Below are 19,640 nucleotides of genomic sequence, written 5' to 3'. Positions count from 1 at the left end.
GGATACAGGGTTTGGAAATCTCAAACCTGTGACATTTCGCCGCGAAAGTCGAATACGAGCAATCGAACTTGTGGCTAGATGTACCTACAAGCACAACCGAGTCTTAAGGACGGTCAAAAATGGGGTGTCTACAGTTGCCCTTCTTTGACAGAACTCGAAAGTCACAAAGTGACGGGAGTGAGTGTCAAAGCCCAGAGACGACCCATTTTTAACAAGGCCGAAGACTCAAGCAGACATTCAATGTGAGCATGCAGAGATGCGTTCGTAGACTGGGGCAAAATGCAAATGACATGCAAGATGCGATAGCATAACTTATGATTATGCAAAGAGAAACTGTAATGAAGCAATTACATACAATAAATGCGACATTTTAAGCAAGTGAATAACAATCCTACATATTTCAACAGAAAGAATGTAAGAAAATTATGCAATTTTCACCACGTTTCACGCGAAGTGAATACAATACCGTCCAGTTCGTCTGGTCGTGCCAACTTCCAAATGAACCGTACATACAATATCGTGCCTGTAAAAGAAAGAAACTCAACAGGTACAATATCGGTAGAATCATGCATAACAATGCAAGTGAAAAGTACGTGACAACGCAAGTGAAACATGCATGATAGCGCAAGTTAAAGGGAAGTACGTGACAGCGCAGGATAGAGGTGTATGCATGACAGCGCAAGTAAAGATAGTATGCGTAACAACGTAAGATATAGAAAAGTACGTAACATCGCACATAACCTGCGTAACAGTGCAAGTAAAACAAGTAAAACATGTAAAACATGCATAACAGCGCAAGTTAAAGAAATAAAACATGCATAATAGCGCAGGTAAAACAAGTAAACATACGTAACAGCACAGGTAAAACATGCGTAACAGCGCAAGTTAAAAGAGATAAAACATGCGTAACAGCGCAGGTTAAAGAGATAAACATGCATAACAGCGCAGGTTAAAAGAAGAAGACATGCGTAACAGCGCAGGTTAAAAAAATAAAACAAGTAAACATGCGTAACAGCACAGGTAAAACATGCGTAACAGCGCAGGTTAAAGAGATAAACTTGCGTAACAGCGTAGGTTAAAAGAAGAAGACATGTGTAACAGCGCAGGTTAAAGAAATAAAACAAGTAAACATGCGCAACAACGCAGGTAAAACATGCGTAACAGCGCAAGTTAAAAGTGATAAAACATGCGTAACAGTGCAGGATAAAGAGATAAACATGCGTAACAGCGCATGTTAAAAGAAGAAGACGTGCGTAACAGCGCAGGTAAAACATGCGTAACAGCACAAGTTAACAGAGATAAAACATGCGTAACAGTGCAGGTTAAAGAGATAAACATGCGTAACAACGCAGGTTAAAGAAATAAAACAAGTAAACATGCGTAACAGCGCAGGTAAAACATGTGTAACAGCGCAAGTAAAACAAATAAGTGCGTAACAGCGCACATAACCTACGTAACAGTGCAAGTTAAAGAAAATAAATGCGCAACAGCGCACATAACCTGCATAATAGCGCAAGTTAAGATAATAAGTGCGTAACAACACACACAACTTGCGTAACAGCGCAAGTTAAGAAAAATAAGTGCGTAACAGCGCACATAACCTGCGTAACAGTGCAAGTTAAAATAATAAGTACGTAACAGCGCACATAACCTACGTAACAGCGTAAGTTAAGAAAATAAGTGCGTAACAGCGCAAGTTAAGAAAATAAGTGCGTAACAGCGCACATAACCTGCGTAACAGCATAAGTTAAGAAAATAAGTTCGTAACACCGCACATAACTTGCGTAACAGCGCAAGTTAAGATAATAAGTGAAGAACAGCGCACATAACCTGCGTAACAGCGCAAGTTAAGATAATAAATGCGTAACAGCACACATAACCTGCGTAACAGCGCAAGTTAAGAAAATAAGTGCGTAACAGTGCACATAACCTGCGTAACAACGCAAGTTAAGATAATAAGTGCATAACAGCGCACATAACCTGCGTAACAGTGCAAGCTAAGATAAGGGGTAATGCGAGATGCACAACGATGCAGATTTGATGAGATGCAAAACAATGTAGATTTGTTGAGATGCAAAACAATGTAGGTTTAAACTGGATGCAAGACAATGCAACTATAAACTAGATGCAAGACAATGCAAATATAAACTAGATGCAAGACAATGCAAATATGACTAGATGCAAGACAATGCAAATTAAACTAGATGCAAGACAATGAAAATATAAATTAGAAGCAAGACAATGCAACTATGAACTAGATGCAAGACAATGCAAATATGAACTAGACGCAAAATAATGCAAATTAAACTAGATGCAAGACAATGCAAATATAAAGAATGGGTGTTTAATTTAATAAGCGAATGCTAAGTGACAACAACAACAAAAAACATGCTTAATGAAGACATCTTGAAAGGGGACTTCCGATTTACTTCTCAGAAGGTTTGTGATGCGTCAAAAAGGATACACCTTGTGCGCGTTGATAGGCGACGACCACCGTACATTGAGGACATGATTCCCGGGATTCCACAGAGGCATTTTGAATCAAATTTTGAGCATTCCTCGGGATTGTTGGAACCTAGGGACACATACCAAGATCAAATAGGCAGAGGAAGCTGGTGGAGGACTGCTGGCCATCAAGGAGAGCCACCGGCTGCTGTCGGCCATTATTGGCCACTGCCGGCCATCGGTGGCAAATTCGAGCAAAATGGTCTTTTCGGCCATGTGTCTTTAAATAGGCCCAAAATTAACCCGTTTCCTTACAACCCTCTGCATAGAAATCATTTCCCTTGCCCTCTAGGTGTGCCTTCTCTTTAGATTTGCGCGTTCTACGCGTTTCCCAACACCCTAAATAATCTTGAATCGTTAAAACCTCTTGGTTTTCTTTGATTTGAACCGATCAGAAATTGCATCTGAGGCCTCTTTCATCATTTCCCGCATTCAAGGATCATTTCCCCCGAACTTCTCTCGAGGTTAGTTCATTTTCCCCGAGTTTTCAACTTTTCCTGAATTTTTTCTCTCTCAGGGTTTGATTTGTTCAAAATTTCATCATTTGCTCATTTTTGCTTATTTTTGCATCTATCTCAGATGGCTGACGATGTCCCACATGATGAGGGTTTCCCCGCACTCCCTCTAGTAGAATTGGCAGCAGACTTTGCGGCTGAGCCGGAGGTTGAGCCTCAGCCTTTACCATTGAGCGTACATCCCTTCGACCCCGCGAGGTATCACCCGAAGACTCACATTATTCCGGTGACGGGAGGCATCCATACTTTCACCGATTTTGATGAGGGCGGACCAGACGACCTCTTACTGAGAGAGCCAATGTCTCACTTGTTGGCCATTGCTGTGGAGGTACCAACTCTGCTTTTCTGCAATATTACTTTCAACTATTTCCATTTCTTGCACTGTTTCGATCTGATCGCATCACATGCTTTAATTTGACTGTATTTCATACATTATTCTCTGCATTTAACTGTACTTCGCGCATCACTGCCTTGTATGTGTTGTACACGACTGCACCTCAGGCGTCACTATTCTAAATTCGACTGCATCTTCGACACATCACTGCTCTAGATGCAACTGTATTTTCAATACATCACTGATCTGATCTAAACTGCATTTTCAATACATCGCTGATCTATCTTGAACTCTATTTTCAATACACTGCTGATCTGTCTTGAACTGCATTTTCAATATACTGTTGTAGGATGGATCCCGCTCCTTCAGGGGTTGTGGCGTTACGACCTCTCGGGATTGGTACGATGTGCTTCCCTCGAGGGTCCGCCGGATCATCGACGGGACCGACTTTGGCATATTTTGCTACAGCTTGACGTGGGTTACAGCGAGTCGCCCTCTCTTAGGGGCTCTTGTGGAGAGGTGGTGGGACACCACCAACTCCTTCCACTTCTCCACTGCGGGAGAGATAACGATGACTCATCTCGACTTCGCCATGATCACCGACCTGGGCGTAGGAGGTGATCCGATTCCCCTTGATCCCGACATGGGGGAGTGGGTGGCTGTATGGGATGCGCTACTTGGAGCACGTCCACCCATTCTTCGAGTGGGTATGGTTAGATACACTTGGTTTGAGGAGCACTACAAAGGGGAGGATCCCGATACTGATGAGGAGGAAGAGTAGTAAGCCAGGGGCTTCCTCTTGTTCCTTTTCGGTACCACTTTGTTTTCGAACAGGTGGAATACCGTGGGTTTATACTTCTTGGGCGCTTTGGTGGTGCTCCAACGAGTCCGTTTCTATGACTGGGGCGCGGCCGACCTCACCACTCTTTATGGATACATGAGCTCCACCTCTCGGATGCGTGGGAGGTTGATCGGCGGCAACTGGCGAGCTTGGGAGGTACATAACCTAGTTTCCCCTTTTCATTACTTTGCTTAGCATTTGTACATTTGCTTTGTTCAACACTTGTACTTTCTGTATTTTTCATATCTGCTCTTGCACTGTATGCTTTCTGCTTTGCATTTTCTGTACACCATACATGCTGCACACTACATACCATATACTGCACAGACAGGATCTGATGTCGGCTCTAGGCTTGCATCCGTTATGCACTGTACTGCGTTCTGCTTTCTGCATGTTCAACAATCTGTTCATACACTGTACTGATCATATCTTTCTAACAGCTGTGGGTATATGCATACTTCCCAACGCTTGCTCTAAAGCTTGTGGAGGAGACCCCGGCGACAGTCCCATTTTCTGATATATACGACGACCAGCTCCGTCGTAGGACCCGAGAGAGCTTCATGTTCTTCCGGCAGTATTTTGACACGGTCACGGCACGCAAGGTAAGTCTGCAATAAGATTATTTCAATTAACCTGATGCACCCTCATTCATTATTTAACAACTGATCATCTTGTTTATTCTCTCTTCCCAGATCACGTGGCAGCCATAGGATGTGATCCTGTCAGGACTCCGAGATCAGTACCACACTGCTCGGACCATGTCTCAGTTCCACATCCTCTTCGAGGGGCCGATCTGCCGCGCCTGGTTTTTGAGTGAGCGCTTCGTGCGCCAGACCTTGGGATTGCCTGCTCCATTTGTACTGATGGCATCTCCACCATCGATGAGGGAGACACACATGTTGTCCGCCGACCAGGTGATTCAGTTCATGGTAGGGCTGGAGACGGATTTCTTCCATGCCGAGGGTGACTACGCAGCCTTTATTCAGACGCATCTAATGCTACATTTGACTGGTGTCCGAGGAGGAGAGAAAGCGAGAGGTCCTGAGGGAAGATAGGGGACTGCATGGCCCGTGCTGCCTTCTACTATGACATGCTGAGGGCGGGCTAGAGAGACTTATCAGATTCCCTTCGCTCCTCCTCCGACTGGTCATGAGCTTGTGGGAGTTTGCGGCTCAACCCCGGTATGTGCTATACTTTTCATTTTGCACAGTCATTTCATTTCACTGGATATCTCGCAGAATACTAATGACTTCAACATTTTTGCAGGCTCCCATTGAGTACACTCGTCAGTCTCTGGAGATGACGGCTTCGGTGATGGGGATGTTGCAGACGAGCATGGACCTGCTCAGTATTTACAGTATTCCGGTGAGTTCTTTCAAACCATACTTCATGCCACACAGTCTTTTCTCGGCACGCCATCATTTGTACAGTTGCACACTACACTGATCTGATACATTGCTCCCATACACCGCTCACGGTACACATTCATTGCAAATCATTCACTGGTCACAGCACATTATTCTTGGCATCTGATATATCTTGATTACTAATGCATTTTGGTGGATTGCCCTTTTTTAGATTCTTTTCTTGACGTCCGGCACATCCGGTGCTTCAGCAGGAGCCGGGGCGGGTCCTTCAGCACCTCCCCGAGCAGCAGGGGGAGCGGGGCGAAGGACTAGTTCATGGGGGCCTGCCCCAGATGATGATGAGTCTGACGAGGAGGCAGTGAGTCCACGGTCAGAGTCGTCTCAGGATGGAGATGGAGCTAAGGATGGCTCGAGTTCAGAGTCAGGTGCTGACAGTGGCGATGTTCCAGAGTCCTCTCGGTCGAGGAAGAGGACGAGGAGGACCCTTCAAGCTTGAGGCGACTGGCGCCGATCCAAATATTTTGCTGATTCAGACGTTGCTCTTCTCTTTACTTTATTTTTCTTTTTACTAGTAGTTTTGCACATTGTATTGCGTCAGGCAGATTTACTTTTTAAAACTATGCTCTTTTGTAAACAGAATCTATGATGGAATGAAAATAACATTTTGTTGAAAAAGTGTTTCATTTGTACATTCTATGCATCGCATCACTTTACACAACAATGTAAATGAGTTCGAACTTTTGTACTCGAATTGCACTAATCAGGTAGTGAACCAACTAACAATAAAACAACTCGATAAGTAAAACAACTCGATAAGCAAAACAAAGCCTTAACAAGTTTACAACTTGATAAGCAAATTATGACAACTCGATAAATGAAAGGAGGATGATTACAACCTGACACAGAAAAAGAAACTAATACGTCTTAAACAAGACACGATAGAGTCCAACAGAACAAAACAAGACCTTAAAAGACCTAGGTAATAGGACTTCACTGTAGCAGACAACTGGGTCTTAACCAAGAAGGCCAGTGAGCATGAGGGAGAGACTGTCGGCCACATAGGAAGGCCTGCCGGCCATTAGTGTGCCAATGCCGGCCACTGATGAGCCACTGCCGGCCATCGATGGCAGACTCTCCGAAACCACTCACTGCCTTATCTTCTATATGAGTTCCAGCTTCGGGATTCTCTTCATTTCAGCTCAAATTTGCACTAAATGGAAGCATTCCTTGCGCAAAACCTCACAAATTGGATTGCCAACTTAGATGGCTCAGAAAAGCTTAATTTCCAGGGTTTTGGCATAAGTGCACTATTCACGTTGAGTCGCACCCCACTGCGTTTTCCGTTTCTTCATGCCGCAGAAAGGTTTTGGAATCCGGTGACACACGTCTTTAGCTTTGGCGGGCAAGAGATGTGTCCCACTTTTGAAGACTTTCAAGCTTTAATGGAATCCGAGCGCGATGAAGAAATCTTGCCACAATTCCGCTTCGGCCATATCCAAGCATTGGGGCGGATGTGTGGGCTCACTTTGCATGATGCTTGATCATTGATTCATGATAGAGAGTTAGACATTTCGAGCTTGGTTTGTTGGTTTTCTGATGCCGGTGACTGCGGCGACCATCATTGGCAGGGTTATCGGCGACATGCACTTTGCTTGTGCATGTTATCTCATCTCTTACTTGCCCCAGGCTCTGGTGGATTTAGCACTCGTTTGATTAAAGTTGCTGAGGGCTTGAGGGAGGGCAAAAGCTGCATCGCCATGATGCTAGCTGAGATATTGATGGGTTTGGACGCTTTTCATCGTCGGGAGACAGCTAGATTGGCAGGGAGCCCACTACTATTGCAGGTATGTTTCCCATCCTTTCTCACATATGTTTCTCACATCACTCGGCCCTCAGGCTCAGTTTTTCTCTCAAAATCCTTTTCTTACTTTTCTCTCAACGTACACCTCTCTATTCTTTAATCTCTCATTTTTCATCCCTCCCCAGGTGTGGTTGATGGATAAATTGAAGGTTGTGGACCCCTGCCCCACATATTCAACTCGCAGCTACTTCTTCCGGTGACGTCTAGTCGATGCCCCAGATGAGGGATGGTAGTTCAACTGGATGTGCAGTTTATCTGCTACTGACATTGCTTGGTGCTGCCCTTGGCTCAATCTACCGGCGATGAGTTATAGCATAACCGGTCAGCCCAGGATCCAGTTAGTTGGCCTAACACACTGCGTGTTCTATTTTCCATTCCGATTCCGGTGTCAGTTTTGACATGATCAGACTTGCTCGGAGGAGGGGATAGAGTACCCTGCCACATTTCCGGTCCGAGGCACGCAGCTAGCTCGGTATGCCATAGCCTGGAGGACAAGAGAGCTTCTGGCTCCTGCTCTTGCTTTCAGCTGCACCCTTTCTGATGAGTGCCTAGATTGGCTCAATGAAGAGGCACAGGTAGGGCCCACTTTGGCGTCAGAGGCTTCCACAAGTTCTGGGAGGGGATGTAGGAACACCTGACTATGCCCCGGATTTATTTTGCTTTATCAGTACTTTCAAGTTTTCTTTTGAATGTAATGAAAAGTAACTTCAATTTGTATTTAAGAGTAGGAGAACTCTGTGTTGAAATCAATGAAATTGAAGGTTGTGGGTACTGAAAATTTTCCGTTTGGTCCAAAAATGGTCTAAGTTATAAAAAGATTAATTTGAACAAAATCAACTTTTATTAAAACTTTTCAAAACCATTTTCGATATGGATCAAAACTGGACATGCCCGAGATCTATCACTGAGATGTACAATCCCGGATCCTAACAACTGGAAAACTGCCCCTAGTCTGAATAGCACTGCACTAGAGATCACAACCGAGCTCTTAAATGCTGAATGAAGAAAGATGACCGAACATGATCACATGGACAAAGTTGATCGGGAAAGTGTTTATAGCTGGACTTCGGAATGAAGTTGCCTACGTATACCAAAGATGAGAATCAAACCTTACGTAGTTCGGCATGGGTTCACTCGAGTATTAACTCTCTCCTTTTGCACTCTAACTTTTGCCAAGGCCGCCCTTTGCAGGTTTTCAACCTTGCAAGCTCAGTTTTTGTAATTTTAAATTTTTCATGCTCTAAGTTTTGCCTAAGTTGCCCTTTCGGGTTTTCGACCTAGCGAGCCACTCAGGGGTAATATTTCTTCAACTTGTCCATGTTGATCGGTTGGGAGAACTCTAGGCCATCTAGGTCCACAGAACGACAGCTCCACCTAACCAAATAGACTTAATGATGTAAGGGCTAGTCCAATTGGGTCTGAACTTGCCCATAGGGTCATGAATGGGAGCTCGGTTGTCTTTGAGCACTAAATCCCCTTCTTTCAAATTCCTGGACTTAACCTTCTGTTGAAAGCCCTGGCGATTCTTCGTTGATAACCCTGAACACGGTACAGTGTTTTCAACCTTCTCTCATCAAACAGCATGAGTTCTTCGAACCTACTCTGCTGCCAATCTACCTCAACTATCTGACACTCAGCCAATACTCGCAAAGACGGAACCTCAACTTCGATAGGCAAAACAGCCTCCATCCCGTTGACCAAGGAATACAGAGTTACTCCAGTAGAAGTACGAATTGAAGTCCGGTAGCCCCACAGAGCAAATGACAACTTATTTGGCCAGTCCTGGTAGGTCTCCACCATCTTTTGCAGAATATGCTTGATGTTCTTGTTGGTAGCCTCAACTGCTCCGTTGGTCTGTGGCCGGTATGTAGATGACTTGTGAAAAGCCACGTTGTACTTGTCCAACAAGTCAATCACTTCCTTCTTGAAGTAGGAACCATTATCTGAAATGATCTCATTCGGGACCCCGTAGCGACAGATGATGTTGTTCCTGATGAACTTAGCAACATGTGGTGCCTTCAACACTGCATAAGATTGGGCCTCAACCCACTTTGTAAAATAGTCTATCGCTACCAGAATGAACTCATGCCCATTGGACCCTTTTGGAGTGACAGCTCCAATCACATCTATCCCCCAAACTGAAAACGGCCATGGCGAAGTCATGTTGTACAACTTAGACGGCGGAATATTCATGCGATTTGCATGGATTTGACATTTGTGGCATCGCCGGACAAAGCCAATACAATCCTCCTCCATGGTGGACCAGTAGTAACCTTGTCTAAGGATTTTCCGGGCTAGCATCACCCTATTCATGTGTGCTCCGCACTCTCTTCCATGGATGGCCTATATCAGGCGCTTCGATTCTTCAGCATCAACACATAGCTTATGCATTCCCAGATGACCTCTATTGTACAGTTTACCCCCGCAGACGATGAACTGAGCAACCATTCTTCATATTGCCCTCTTATCTTTGGCGTTTACCTCTGGTGGATACACCTATTTCTCCAAGAAGTTTCAGACATCGTAATACCAAGGGTTCTCATCTTGAACCTCTTCTATAACAACAATCAGCTCGTAAGCCGGCACAAATTTCTGGTCAATGATGATCAGACGCATCCGGACTCCAAAAGGATGTCTATCACGGAAGATAGAATTGCTAGTGAATCTGTGAACCTATCGTTCTCTCTTAACAGATGAGCGAAGTTCAACTTCTCAAACCGAGGAATCAGCAAGTCCAAGGTCGGGTGGTAACTTCTCATCTTTTCTTTTTTGACTTTCCAATCCCCTTTAGCTTGAGATACAACAAGGTTCGAGTCCCCGATGACATCCAACCGTTTTGCCCCTAGTTCTAGGGCAGCTTCTAAACCAGCAATGCAGGCCTCGTATTCTACTTCATTGTTTGATACTTTGAAACGGAGTTTGAATGCTAGAGGGATGCGGAAATTGTCGGGCGCTATCAACAACACCCCTATCCCATACCCATATTGGCTTGACGCTCCGTCAAAGTGCATCGTCCAAGTTTCATCTTCAACATGTAAAATGGCCTCGTCTGGGAATAGGTACTCAACTGCTTCATCCCCTTCAACTGGGTGATCGGCAAGGAACTCTGCTACCGCTCTCTCTTTTACTGACTTGCGCGTCACATACTTCAGATCGAATACGAAAAACAGAAGCAACCAACGGGCTAGCCTACCCGTAAGTGCCGGTTTCTCGAAGAGATATTTGATGGGATCTAATCTCGAAACCAACATTACAGAGTGAGCTAACAGGTAGTGCCGCAGCTTCCTGGTAGGCCATACCAAGGCCAAACAAGCCTTCTCTAGTGGAGTGTAGCGAGTCTCGTAATCCAGCATCTTCTTGCTCAGGTAGTAGATAGCTCTCCACTTTGTCCTCAGGCTCTTGTGCAAGCATGCAGCCCATTGTAGTCTCAGTCAATGAAAGATACAAAATCAACGGTTTTCCCAGCTCAGGTGGTGACAACACAAGTGGGTTCTGTAAGTATTGCTTAATCTGTTCAAAAGCAGCTTGGCATCGGCCGTCCCATTGGAACTTCTTTCCTTTCTTCAGGAGACCAAAGAGTGGTTCACAAGTCAAGATTAATTTTGAGATAAACCGTCTTATGAATTGCACTTTACCCAGAAAGCCTCGCACCTCCTTTTCAGTCCTTGGTGGTGGCATTTCTAAGATGGCCTTGATTTTGGAAGGGTCGACTTCGATGCCCCTTTGCGTGATCAAGAACCCCAGCATTTTCCCTGCTGTAACACCAAATATACATTTCTGAGGATTCAGTCGCAACCAGAATTTTCTGATCTTTTGGAAGAACTTTTGCAAGGTGATGTAATGGCCCTCTCTTTCTTTGGACTTGACAATCATGTCGTCCACGTACACCTCAACCTCTTTGTGGATCATATCATGCAATATCGTGGTCACAACCCGTTGATATGTAGCTCCAGCATTCTTCAGTCCAAATGGCATTACCCTATAACAATAGGTCCCCCACGGGGTGATAATGGCAGTCTTCTCCCGGTCTTCAGGTGCTATTACAATCTGGTTGTAGCCTGAAAATCCGTCCATGAACGAAAGCAATGCATGCCCAGTAGTAAAATCCACTAGCTCATCGATATGCGGCAGAGGAAAGTCGTCCTTCAGACTGGCTTTATTCAAATCCCTGAAATCCACACATACCCGAATTCTGCCGTCCTTCTTCGGCACTGGACTATGTTGGCCAACCAAGTTGGGTATTCGGATACCAGCAAGAACCCTGCGTCAATTTGATTGGTGACCTCTTCTTTGGTGTTGTACAATCTCAGGATCAATTCCAGGCATGTCTTCGTAGGACCACGTGAAAACATCTTTGAAATCTTTTAAGAAAGCGACTAAGCGCTCGCGCTCCTCCAAAGACAACGTGGACCCGATTTGGACCAGCCGCGGGTCTTTCTCAGTACCAACATTAATTTGGGTGATTTCATCAACCAGCGGTTTTACAAACCTCTCATGCTCTTGTTCAAGCAAATATTTCAAAAGTGGAGGAATTTCTTCCTCGTCGTTTTCATCGAAATTTTGAAAGTCCTGATTAATACAATAAATCAAAGGCATAGAAAAGTACTCAGAAGCCACAGCTATTCCAATCTCATTAATCACTTCATCCAGTCCATCTGATTCTTCTGTTACAACAGACTCAAAAGAGAAAAAAAAAGATGACCTAGACAGGACTGTGGCATCCGGGTTATCACTCCCAAGAATACCGGACTCAGACTCAGACGAGCTGGAACCTGATTCCGACCCTATGGACTCGGTGGAATCAGATTTCGGCTCACTACCTGACTCGGTGCTACTCGATAAGAAGCCTTCCTCGTACTGCCAGACGAGGGAAGGTGCAATGGATGCATCCAAAATGTTTGAATGTGGGCTCGCAGCCGTTTTATTCCCAATCATAGACACTGAGAGATCATCCCCTAAGCACTCATGGACGATCGGAGGATTTGATAGTAGACAAGCCAGTGCTACCCCTATTTCAAACTCGGCGTTCTCGGAATCCACTTCCTTACACTGCTCGACCTCAGCTGACGGACCTGTCTGCTCCTCGGCGACATCATCCCCGGATAACTGCAAGTCGAAGAAGATTTTAAATCCTGGCATGCGCCTCTTTTCTGCGTTCAACCATGGCTCTGGGAAGCCGTAGAATGGAAAGTCTTCCCCCTCCCGGACAAAGTGTCCGTTCTGGATACCCCGGATAGGTCGGTGCATTAACCCAAAATGTTTCCCGGTCTGCTTAACTCTGGCTCTTCCAGCCATTTCTTTGCCTTTCCATACCCAGTCCTCTTTGGTAGGCAGATAGCCTAAGCCAAAGGTATGCGGGTTGTACGACACTTCGGCCGATACTGCAATGCCTTTCCGGCCACTTTTTCCTAATCCCATACCGGGCATGTGCTGAAGCTTGTTTATGAGGTACACAGACTGTGAGCTAACATACATCCCCTCATCAACGGCTAAGATGTTCTGAACAACCCGGGCCTCGGCTAGGGTAAATCCTGATAGAAACACATCCTCCGTGCCATGCTCGATTTCCAAAACCGGTGTAGACACCTCTAGTGGTGAATGAATTGATGAATTCCCGAAAACTATAGCTACCCCCTTCCCGTGAGGGTATTTTAACATCTGGTGTAGTGTGGAAGAGATTGCCTTCACCTGGTGCAGCCACGGCCGCCCTAGGAATAGATTGAAGGTTGCGGGAACGTCCAAGACATGAAAGTCAACATCGTGTTGTCCTGGACCAACTTGGATCTGAATCTGCACAGTCCCCTTCACTTCTCTGCTTGTATTGTCATATGCCCTTATCACTTGGATGGTTGGCACAAAGTCTGGGGGCTTCAACCTGATTGCATATTTTGTCCTTAACGGGCACACGTTGATGGCGGATCCCGTGTCGACAAGAACCACCGGTATCTATTTGTTCCTACACTCCACAAAAATGTAGAGTGGTTTATTGTGATCCAAGCCCTCAGGCGGTAGTTCCTTGTCAGAAAAGGTCAACGTCGGGGAAGCTTCTCCCGAAAAGACCAGCCCTACCAGCTGTTCAGGTGTGGTGTCTATTGAAAGTTTGGCCTTGTCCATTGCCGAAAGGACAACCTGTCTATGTACTCTCGAAGCCATTAGCAGTCCCCAGATAGAGATATCTGCTTGTATTTTCTTCAGCTGTTTCAGCACAGCCTCTTCTTCGAGTAACTTCTTTTTCTGTTTTTTCACCTCTTTGTCCTTCCCGGACGCTTCTGGTTGATTTAAGTGCTGGGGCTTAAAATACCGCCCGCTCCTAGTCATGTGGTCTACTTCGCCAATGTTCCAGGTATCATCTGGCTGGCTTTGTCCCCAGTCGTCATCTGTGTGGGCAAGACGTAGGTCGTCATCTTCCCACCACATGCCATCGGCGACCGACAGGCACCTATCCAGCTCCGTTACAGCTATTCCTGTACCCACAGTACCTTCTGTTCCCGTGCTCACAACACGTTCTGTCCCCTCAGGGGCTTCGACTTTCTTGACTCTTTCAGAATCCTCGGTCCTTTATCACTCGAACTGTTTCAGTGCGGCTTGCTGTTGAATGTCCTCTATACTCAAAATGCTCTGGTCCTGAGCAAAATTATTATCACCGGTGCCCTCCGGCGGTGCATTCTGATTCTCGACCCTTTCAGCCATTATTGATGTCTCCGTCCCTGGCGGACTCTACTCTAATTGAGGTTGTTCCACAACATTTGGTTGGTCGTCAAGCCATCTAGTAGTTTCTGCTGACCCATCAAACCAATTGACTGTCCCGTTCCCTGAATCTTGCCCTTCAAAGAACTGTAGATTTACAAGGTCTTCTTCCAAATCCGCTAGGTCATCTAGCCCTTGATCAGGTCCATCCTCTCGTGCTACACAAATCTCTGCCCGTATTGGCAATTCCACATTCGGCCTAGCCTGGCCTACTGATGTAATGTAACTGCTCGGGTTGTACTTGAAGCTCACAGACCCCTCAGGCTGCGTATAATCATTCTGATCTACTTTCATAGTCGAACCAATTCTACCTCCGGTAGTCACCACCATCATCTCAGGTTGGGTTCGGGAGATGTCCAACATGCACAAGTCAGTACTGTCAGGAATGAACACCTCCGGCATGGGTAGGTGAGAGGGGGTGATATATATGCTAGGGTCGTATGACACAACCCCATTTTGGATTAGATTGATGCGTTTGGGAGGTGGAGCTTGGTTGTGTGGTAGGAGAGGGTTGGTTGTGACATTTGGTTTTTCCGGGGGCATGATCACCCTGTTGTCGATGAGATCCTGAATCTCATGGCGTAATCGAAAGCACTGGTCGGTGTCATGACCATGCTATTGGTGATAGGCGCACTACTTGGCCGGGTTATGGGAAGCAGGTAGTCTGTCTGGTAGTGGCCGCGGCTCTAGGGGCTTTAAGTGCCCTTTCCTGATCAAAACCCCCAGAGCTTTGGACGGGGGCATGTATAGTAGAGTGAAGGTTCTTTGGCTTCGGGGGGAATACTTGGTTGCTTGTGAGCTACTTCCGGATGTACCGGTGAATGGTGTAGCTGCAAGGGTTCTTAGGGTAGTGGTGGTGACCATTCCCACATCTGAAGATTTGCCAGCTGCAGCACTGCTTGTGCCTGCACTCGAACTGCGGTTGAATGCCCTCTTAGGCTGCTCTCGGTCTTGGTCAATCAGACCCTGTTTCATAGCATCTTCGATCTGCACCCCTATCTCGTGTAGGTCTGCAAAGGTGGGAAGGGGGAGAACGATCATCTTTTGCATAAGCTTGGGCTGGAGGTTACGCACAACCATCCGTATTTGATCTTTGTCAACTGGCTTGATGGTCATCATCGAGGCCTTGGCCCTCCATCGGGTTACAAAATCGGAGAAACTCTCCTTCGGCTCCTGTCTGGTTGTCTCAAGATCACGGGTCGTAATCTCGATCTGTGTATTGTATGAGTATTGAGCTATGAAGGCCTCGGCCATCTCCTCCTAACTCCTCTTGATGGAATCTTTCAATTTTGCATACCAAATGGCCGCTACGCCTGACAAGGTCCAGCCAAACAAGGAAAGCTTCTGTAATCTAAAGAGGCCCATCGGCCTTATAATGTCTGAAAACAACCACAAATGCACCATAGGGTCTCCCGACCCGTCAAAGCAATCTATGTACGGCATTTTAAGCCGGCCTGGCAACGTCACGGCCGAGTCAGTGTACCCATCCTCAATATTTGGAATGGAATGAGCCCCTTGAGACTTCTTGAACAATTTCTCCAGCTTGATCACCTTTAGTGCGGTGGGGTCCGTCTCAAACTCAAAGGGAGAATCCGGTAGGTTGGTAGGTGTTTTGGACAGCTGGGGTAGAATCGGGGGCAGAGCTGGCCCGATTGGAATGTCCGTATCATCCTGGACGTTAGTTGTGTCCACGAGTATGGGAACTCTTGGTAGGGGAGGAACTTGGTGTGAAGTAGATGCTCTAGTTTGCTGCTATAGCCTAGCGATTAATTCTGCCTGTTGGGTCACGACTGCGGCCTATTGTTTGGCAGATTCTGCTTGACGGGTAGCGTCTTGCTGCATAGTTTTCATGCTTTCTTGGAGATGACGCACCATCTCCTCTAAGCTTGCCATATTGTACGGATCTATCTGAATAATCGGTATATCCGTCCCTGCAATAGAAACTGAGACCTCAGTCTGACTGTTCACTAATGGGGTAGACCACTGATCTGGCGACCGCTGTACTGATATGCTGCGCCTTTTTGACCTCCATCTAGCAATTGGGGGTAAAGAAAGGAACACGCTTGTCCGTCTATCCGATCCTCAGATCGATTAAGTCTACGACCTCTAACCCAGAGTGCTCGGAGAATATCTACCTGGTCGGATGCAATTGTGCTAAACTACCTTGCAAAAAGATAAATAAAGCATAATAAGGAAAACCGACAACATAACAGCTTAAATAAATACAACACACACTTGGCACACGCAAGCTGAAAGAACTGTCCTCAACCACTGATCACTTGTTTCTAACTCACTTCCCCAAAACTGAATCTAATACCCGCAGATATGACTGATTCTCAAAATACTAATACTGATACTGATACCCGCAGGCCTGATACCCAGACTTGCGAACTGATACATGCCTTGCTGTAGAGATCAATTCTAAAAGCACATAGCAAATAAGTGAGAACCAAAACACCCCTATGTTGGGGTAGGGTTTCCCTGTCCTATTTTGTCAGGAGCTACGGTTTCACTACGCATGCAGCGGTTTCAAACAACCTACAATCGGGTAAGCAACCTGTCCTAGTTTGGAATAGTCACTATGGATTCCGATATGCACTAGGTCGAATGGTCAAAACGGGGTGCCCCGGTAAAAATCGGGGTTTATGTTCCCGTCGTGGCAAAGCCCGCAACCGGTCAGCCTTATGGCACGTTTTTCCAAGCAAGCCTCCGATAAACCGTTCAGGAATAGTATACGGCAAACATGGTGTCCTAGGCGCACCAATACAAATGAAATGCAAAGAGGCACATAAGTGTAAAAATATCATGAGTTTTAGTCAAGTTCTCTAAATCCCCAGCAGAGTCGCCAAAAACTGTAGACGTGCCCTCGAGGGCCTCATGCTACAGTTCGGACTCAAATCGTCACGGTTGTGAATGTAGTCTCGCAAAGTACAATGCAAGACCAATAAATCACCAAAGAGTCCAAATCCGGTAAATCGTTTTGGAAAACTGATTTTTAAGAAAGAAGTGCCAAACATGGACTGCTTTGCCAGATACAGAGTCGCCACCTAAATATTTAATTTTGGAAGAATTTAGGAAACCCTGACTCGCGCCTAAGGCCACGTGTCCGTCATCACCAAAGTTGCCTCGGCTTAGGAACTTAAGTACGATTGGGGAAGGTCAGCTATGAGCACCGCCGCTCGCCTGATCAAAGATCAGCCACTACTAAACATGATATCTTGTTTTTGAAAACACATGTGTTCTTGTTCCGATTAATTAGCTAATCTTACTATGTGATGCGCACAGCAAAACAAGTATAGACTAGATCAACTAATTTGGAACAAAGCATCGCATATTCGTTTGTTTGGAAAATGGTTTGAAGTTTGCTATTCGTAAGTAGGCTAAAACACGGATTTCAATGAATCGTTCCAATTCAAGTAATCCAACCTGCACCCACAGGCATTCAGGCAGTTATATCACATAAGCAGTTAGCCTCATGGCAAGCATGCTTTCATGGAAACATTCACACTCATGCAAGGATGCTAAAGCATAACCACTTACAGTGTACTCTAAGCCAAAACAGAAACTAGTTAGTAATCAATACATGATCCTAGTTCATGTTAAGATGGCTAATTCAACACATGCAAAATGCAGCTAGAAATAGGCTCGGCTATTCTAAAATGGCATAGGAAATGCGACATTTGATAACATGTATTCAAATTGGAATTGAAGTACAATGCGGTTAGCATGATGCGCCGAGCCCGGTGCATGCAATATAGATGAATGGATGCACGCATGCAAAGCATAAGGATGCTGATTGAAAATATGTCCTAGAACTAACCATTGTAAGCGGTTAAGTAAAAGAGAGAAATACGTGGGGTTAGAAGACATGCACACACGCACGCACACTTATTACAGAATTGGCCCTCTCGACGGAGGGTCTGAATGAATAATACATGCCAACTAATTAACTAACTAACAAGCTAATTAATTATTACACAACCAAATGAATAATTACCGCCGCATGCATTCTAAAAATTTTCCCATTCGATGCATCATATGTTTGCACACCATGCTCCCACAAATTCTTCAATTCTTCTATTAATGGTTGCAAGTAGACATCAATGTCTCTTCTAGGTGCCGAACGTCCTGGAATAAGCAATGACATCATGCAAAATGGCTCTTTCATACATTTCCACGGTGGGAGATTGGAAGGCATCATGATTACGGGTCATGTGCTATATGATGTGCTCATATTTCCAAATGGATTGAAACCATCTGTTGCCAGCCCTAGCCTTACATTTCGAGAGTCATCAGAAAACGTCGGATGTTGCTTATCAAAGTCCTTTCATGCTTCACCATCGGCCAGATGTCTTAATATGTCATCATCCACATGCTTCTCAATGTGGCATCTCATATCTGCGGCTGCTTTTTTGGACATATACAGTCTTTTCAACCTCGATGTCAAAGGAAAGTATCGCAATACCTTATGTGGAATCTTTTTACCACCATCATCGTTCAACTTGTATCTACGCGCGTCACATGTACGGCATTTCTCCAAATTTTCACTCTCTTTCCAAAAAAGTGCACAATCATTCTTACACGAATGAATTGTTTCATATCCCAAACCCAAGTCACATAAGAACTTCTTAGCATCATAGAGTGTCCATGGAATAATTTGATCACATTCTGGTAGAATGTCCTTGAATACCTGCATAACCATATCGAATGACTTGTTGCTCCATTTGTTGTACACCTTCACATGAAGCATCTTAATGACGAATGATAACACAGAGAACTTTTCACATGTTGGGTAAACTTTGCGTTGTGCATCTTCAAATAACCTAATGAACTTATGCAAATCCTCCTTGTCCAAACCATTAGGTTTCTCGTCGGTAAGGTCATCCATAAGACCACTCACGTAAATTTCTTCCAACATAATATGCAATTCACCCATGAACGGATCATCGATATCTGTCATACATTCGCCACTACCTCCACATTGGTCATTTGATACACTAGGATGAGACACGGGAATGTGTTCCCCGTGGTGCACCCAAGTTATATATGAAGATGACATTCCTTTTCGGATCAAGTGCATCCACACGACTTGTCTGCTATATTTTGTGCCATTAATGCAATCGACACACAGACACTGTCTTTCATCCTCTACGCCTAAATTTGCTGTAGCAAAATCAAGTAATGTTTTCACCCCTTGTTGATACTCTTTACTTGTCAACCTATTATTTATCGTCATCCAACTCTTGTCCATTGTTTGTCACCTACAACTCAAGCAAAGATTAACCGAGGAACAAATGAGAACACGCTTTTCAAGTTGAGATAGATTATCTTGTTTTTTCATTCACTATTTGGCTTGTCACATAAGTCTCTTTTAGGGTGGGACCAAATGAAACGATTTGTACCATAAGGGGCCTGTCTTTCCCTAACACCTAAGTTACACATATGTATGAAGTTCTTTTAAGTACCAATA

The 19,640-nt window shown here is 45.1% G+C and overlaps 1 protein-coding gene across 1 annotated transcript; it reads right to left on the bottom strand.

Annotated features, from left to right (window-relative positions):
* Positions 1-18,497: 18,497 nt before the first annotated feature.
* Positions 18,498-19,421, bottom strand: LOC145806814 (uncharacterized). The gene has a single exon (XM_082904634.1). It carries the CDS (start codon positions 19,419-19,421, stop codon positions 18,498-18,500), a length of 924 nt encoding a protein of 307 aa, XP_082760760.1.
* Positions 19,422-19,640: the final 219 nt, after the last annotated feature.

Source organism: Camellia sinensis, chromosome 14 (genome assembly GCF_055761805.1).
Source record: "Camellia sinensis isolate YWXY chromosome 14, ASM5576180v1, whole genome shotgun sequence".
Classification (NCBI taxonomy): Eukaryota; Viridiplantae; Streptophyta; class Magnoliopsida; order Ericales; family Theaceae; genus Camellia; species Camellia sinensis.
The sequence above is the reverse complement of the archived record's forward strand: the minus strand, read 5'-3'. Positions and strand labels throughout refer to the sequence as shown.

Coding starts and splice junctions, on each gene's coding strand:
- LOC145806814 (XM_082904634.1), bottom strand. CDS start 19,421: ATGGACAAGAGTTGGATGACGATAAATAATAGGTTGACAAGTAAAGAG.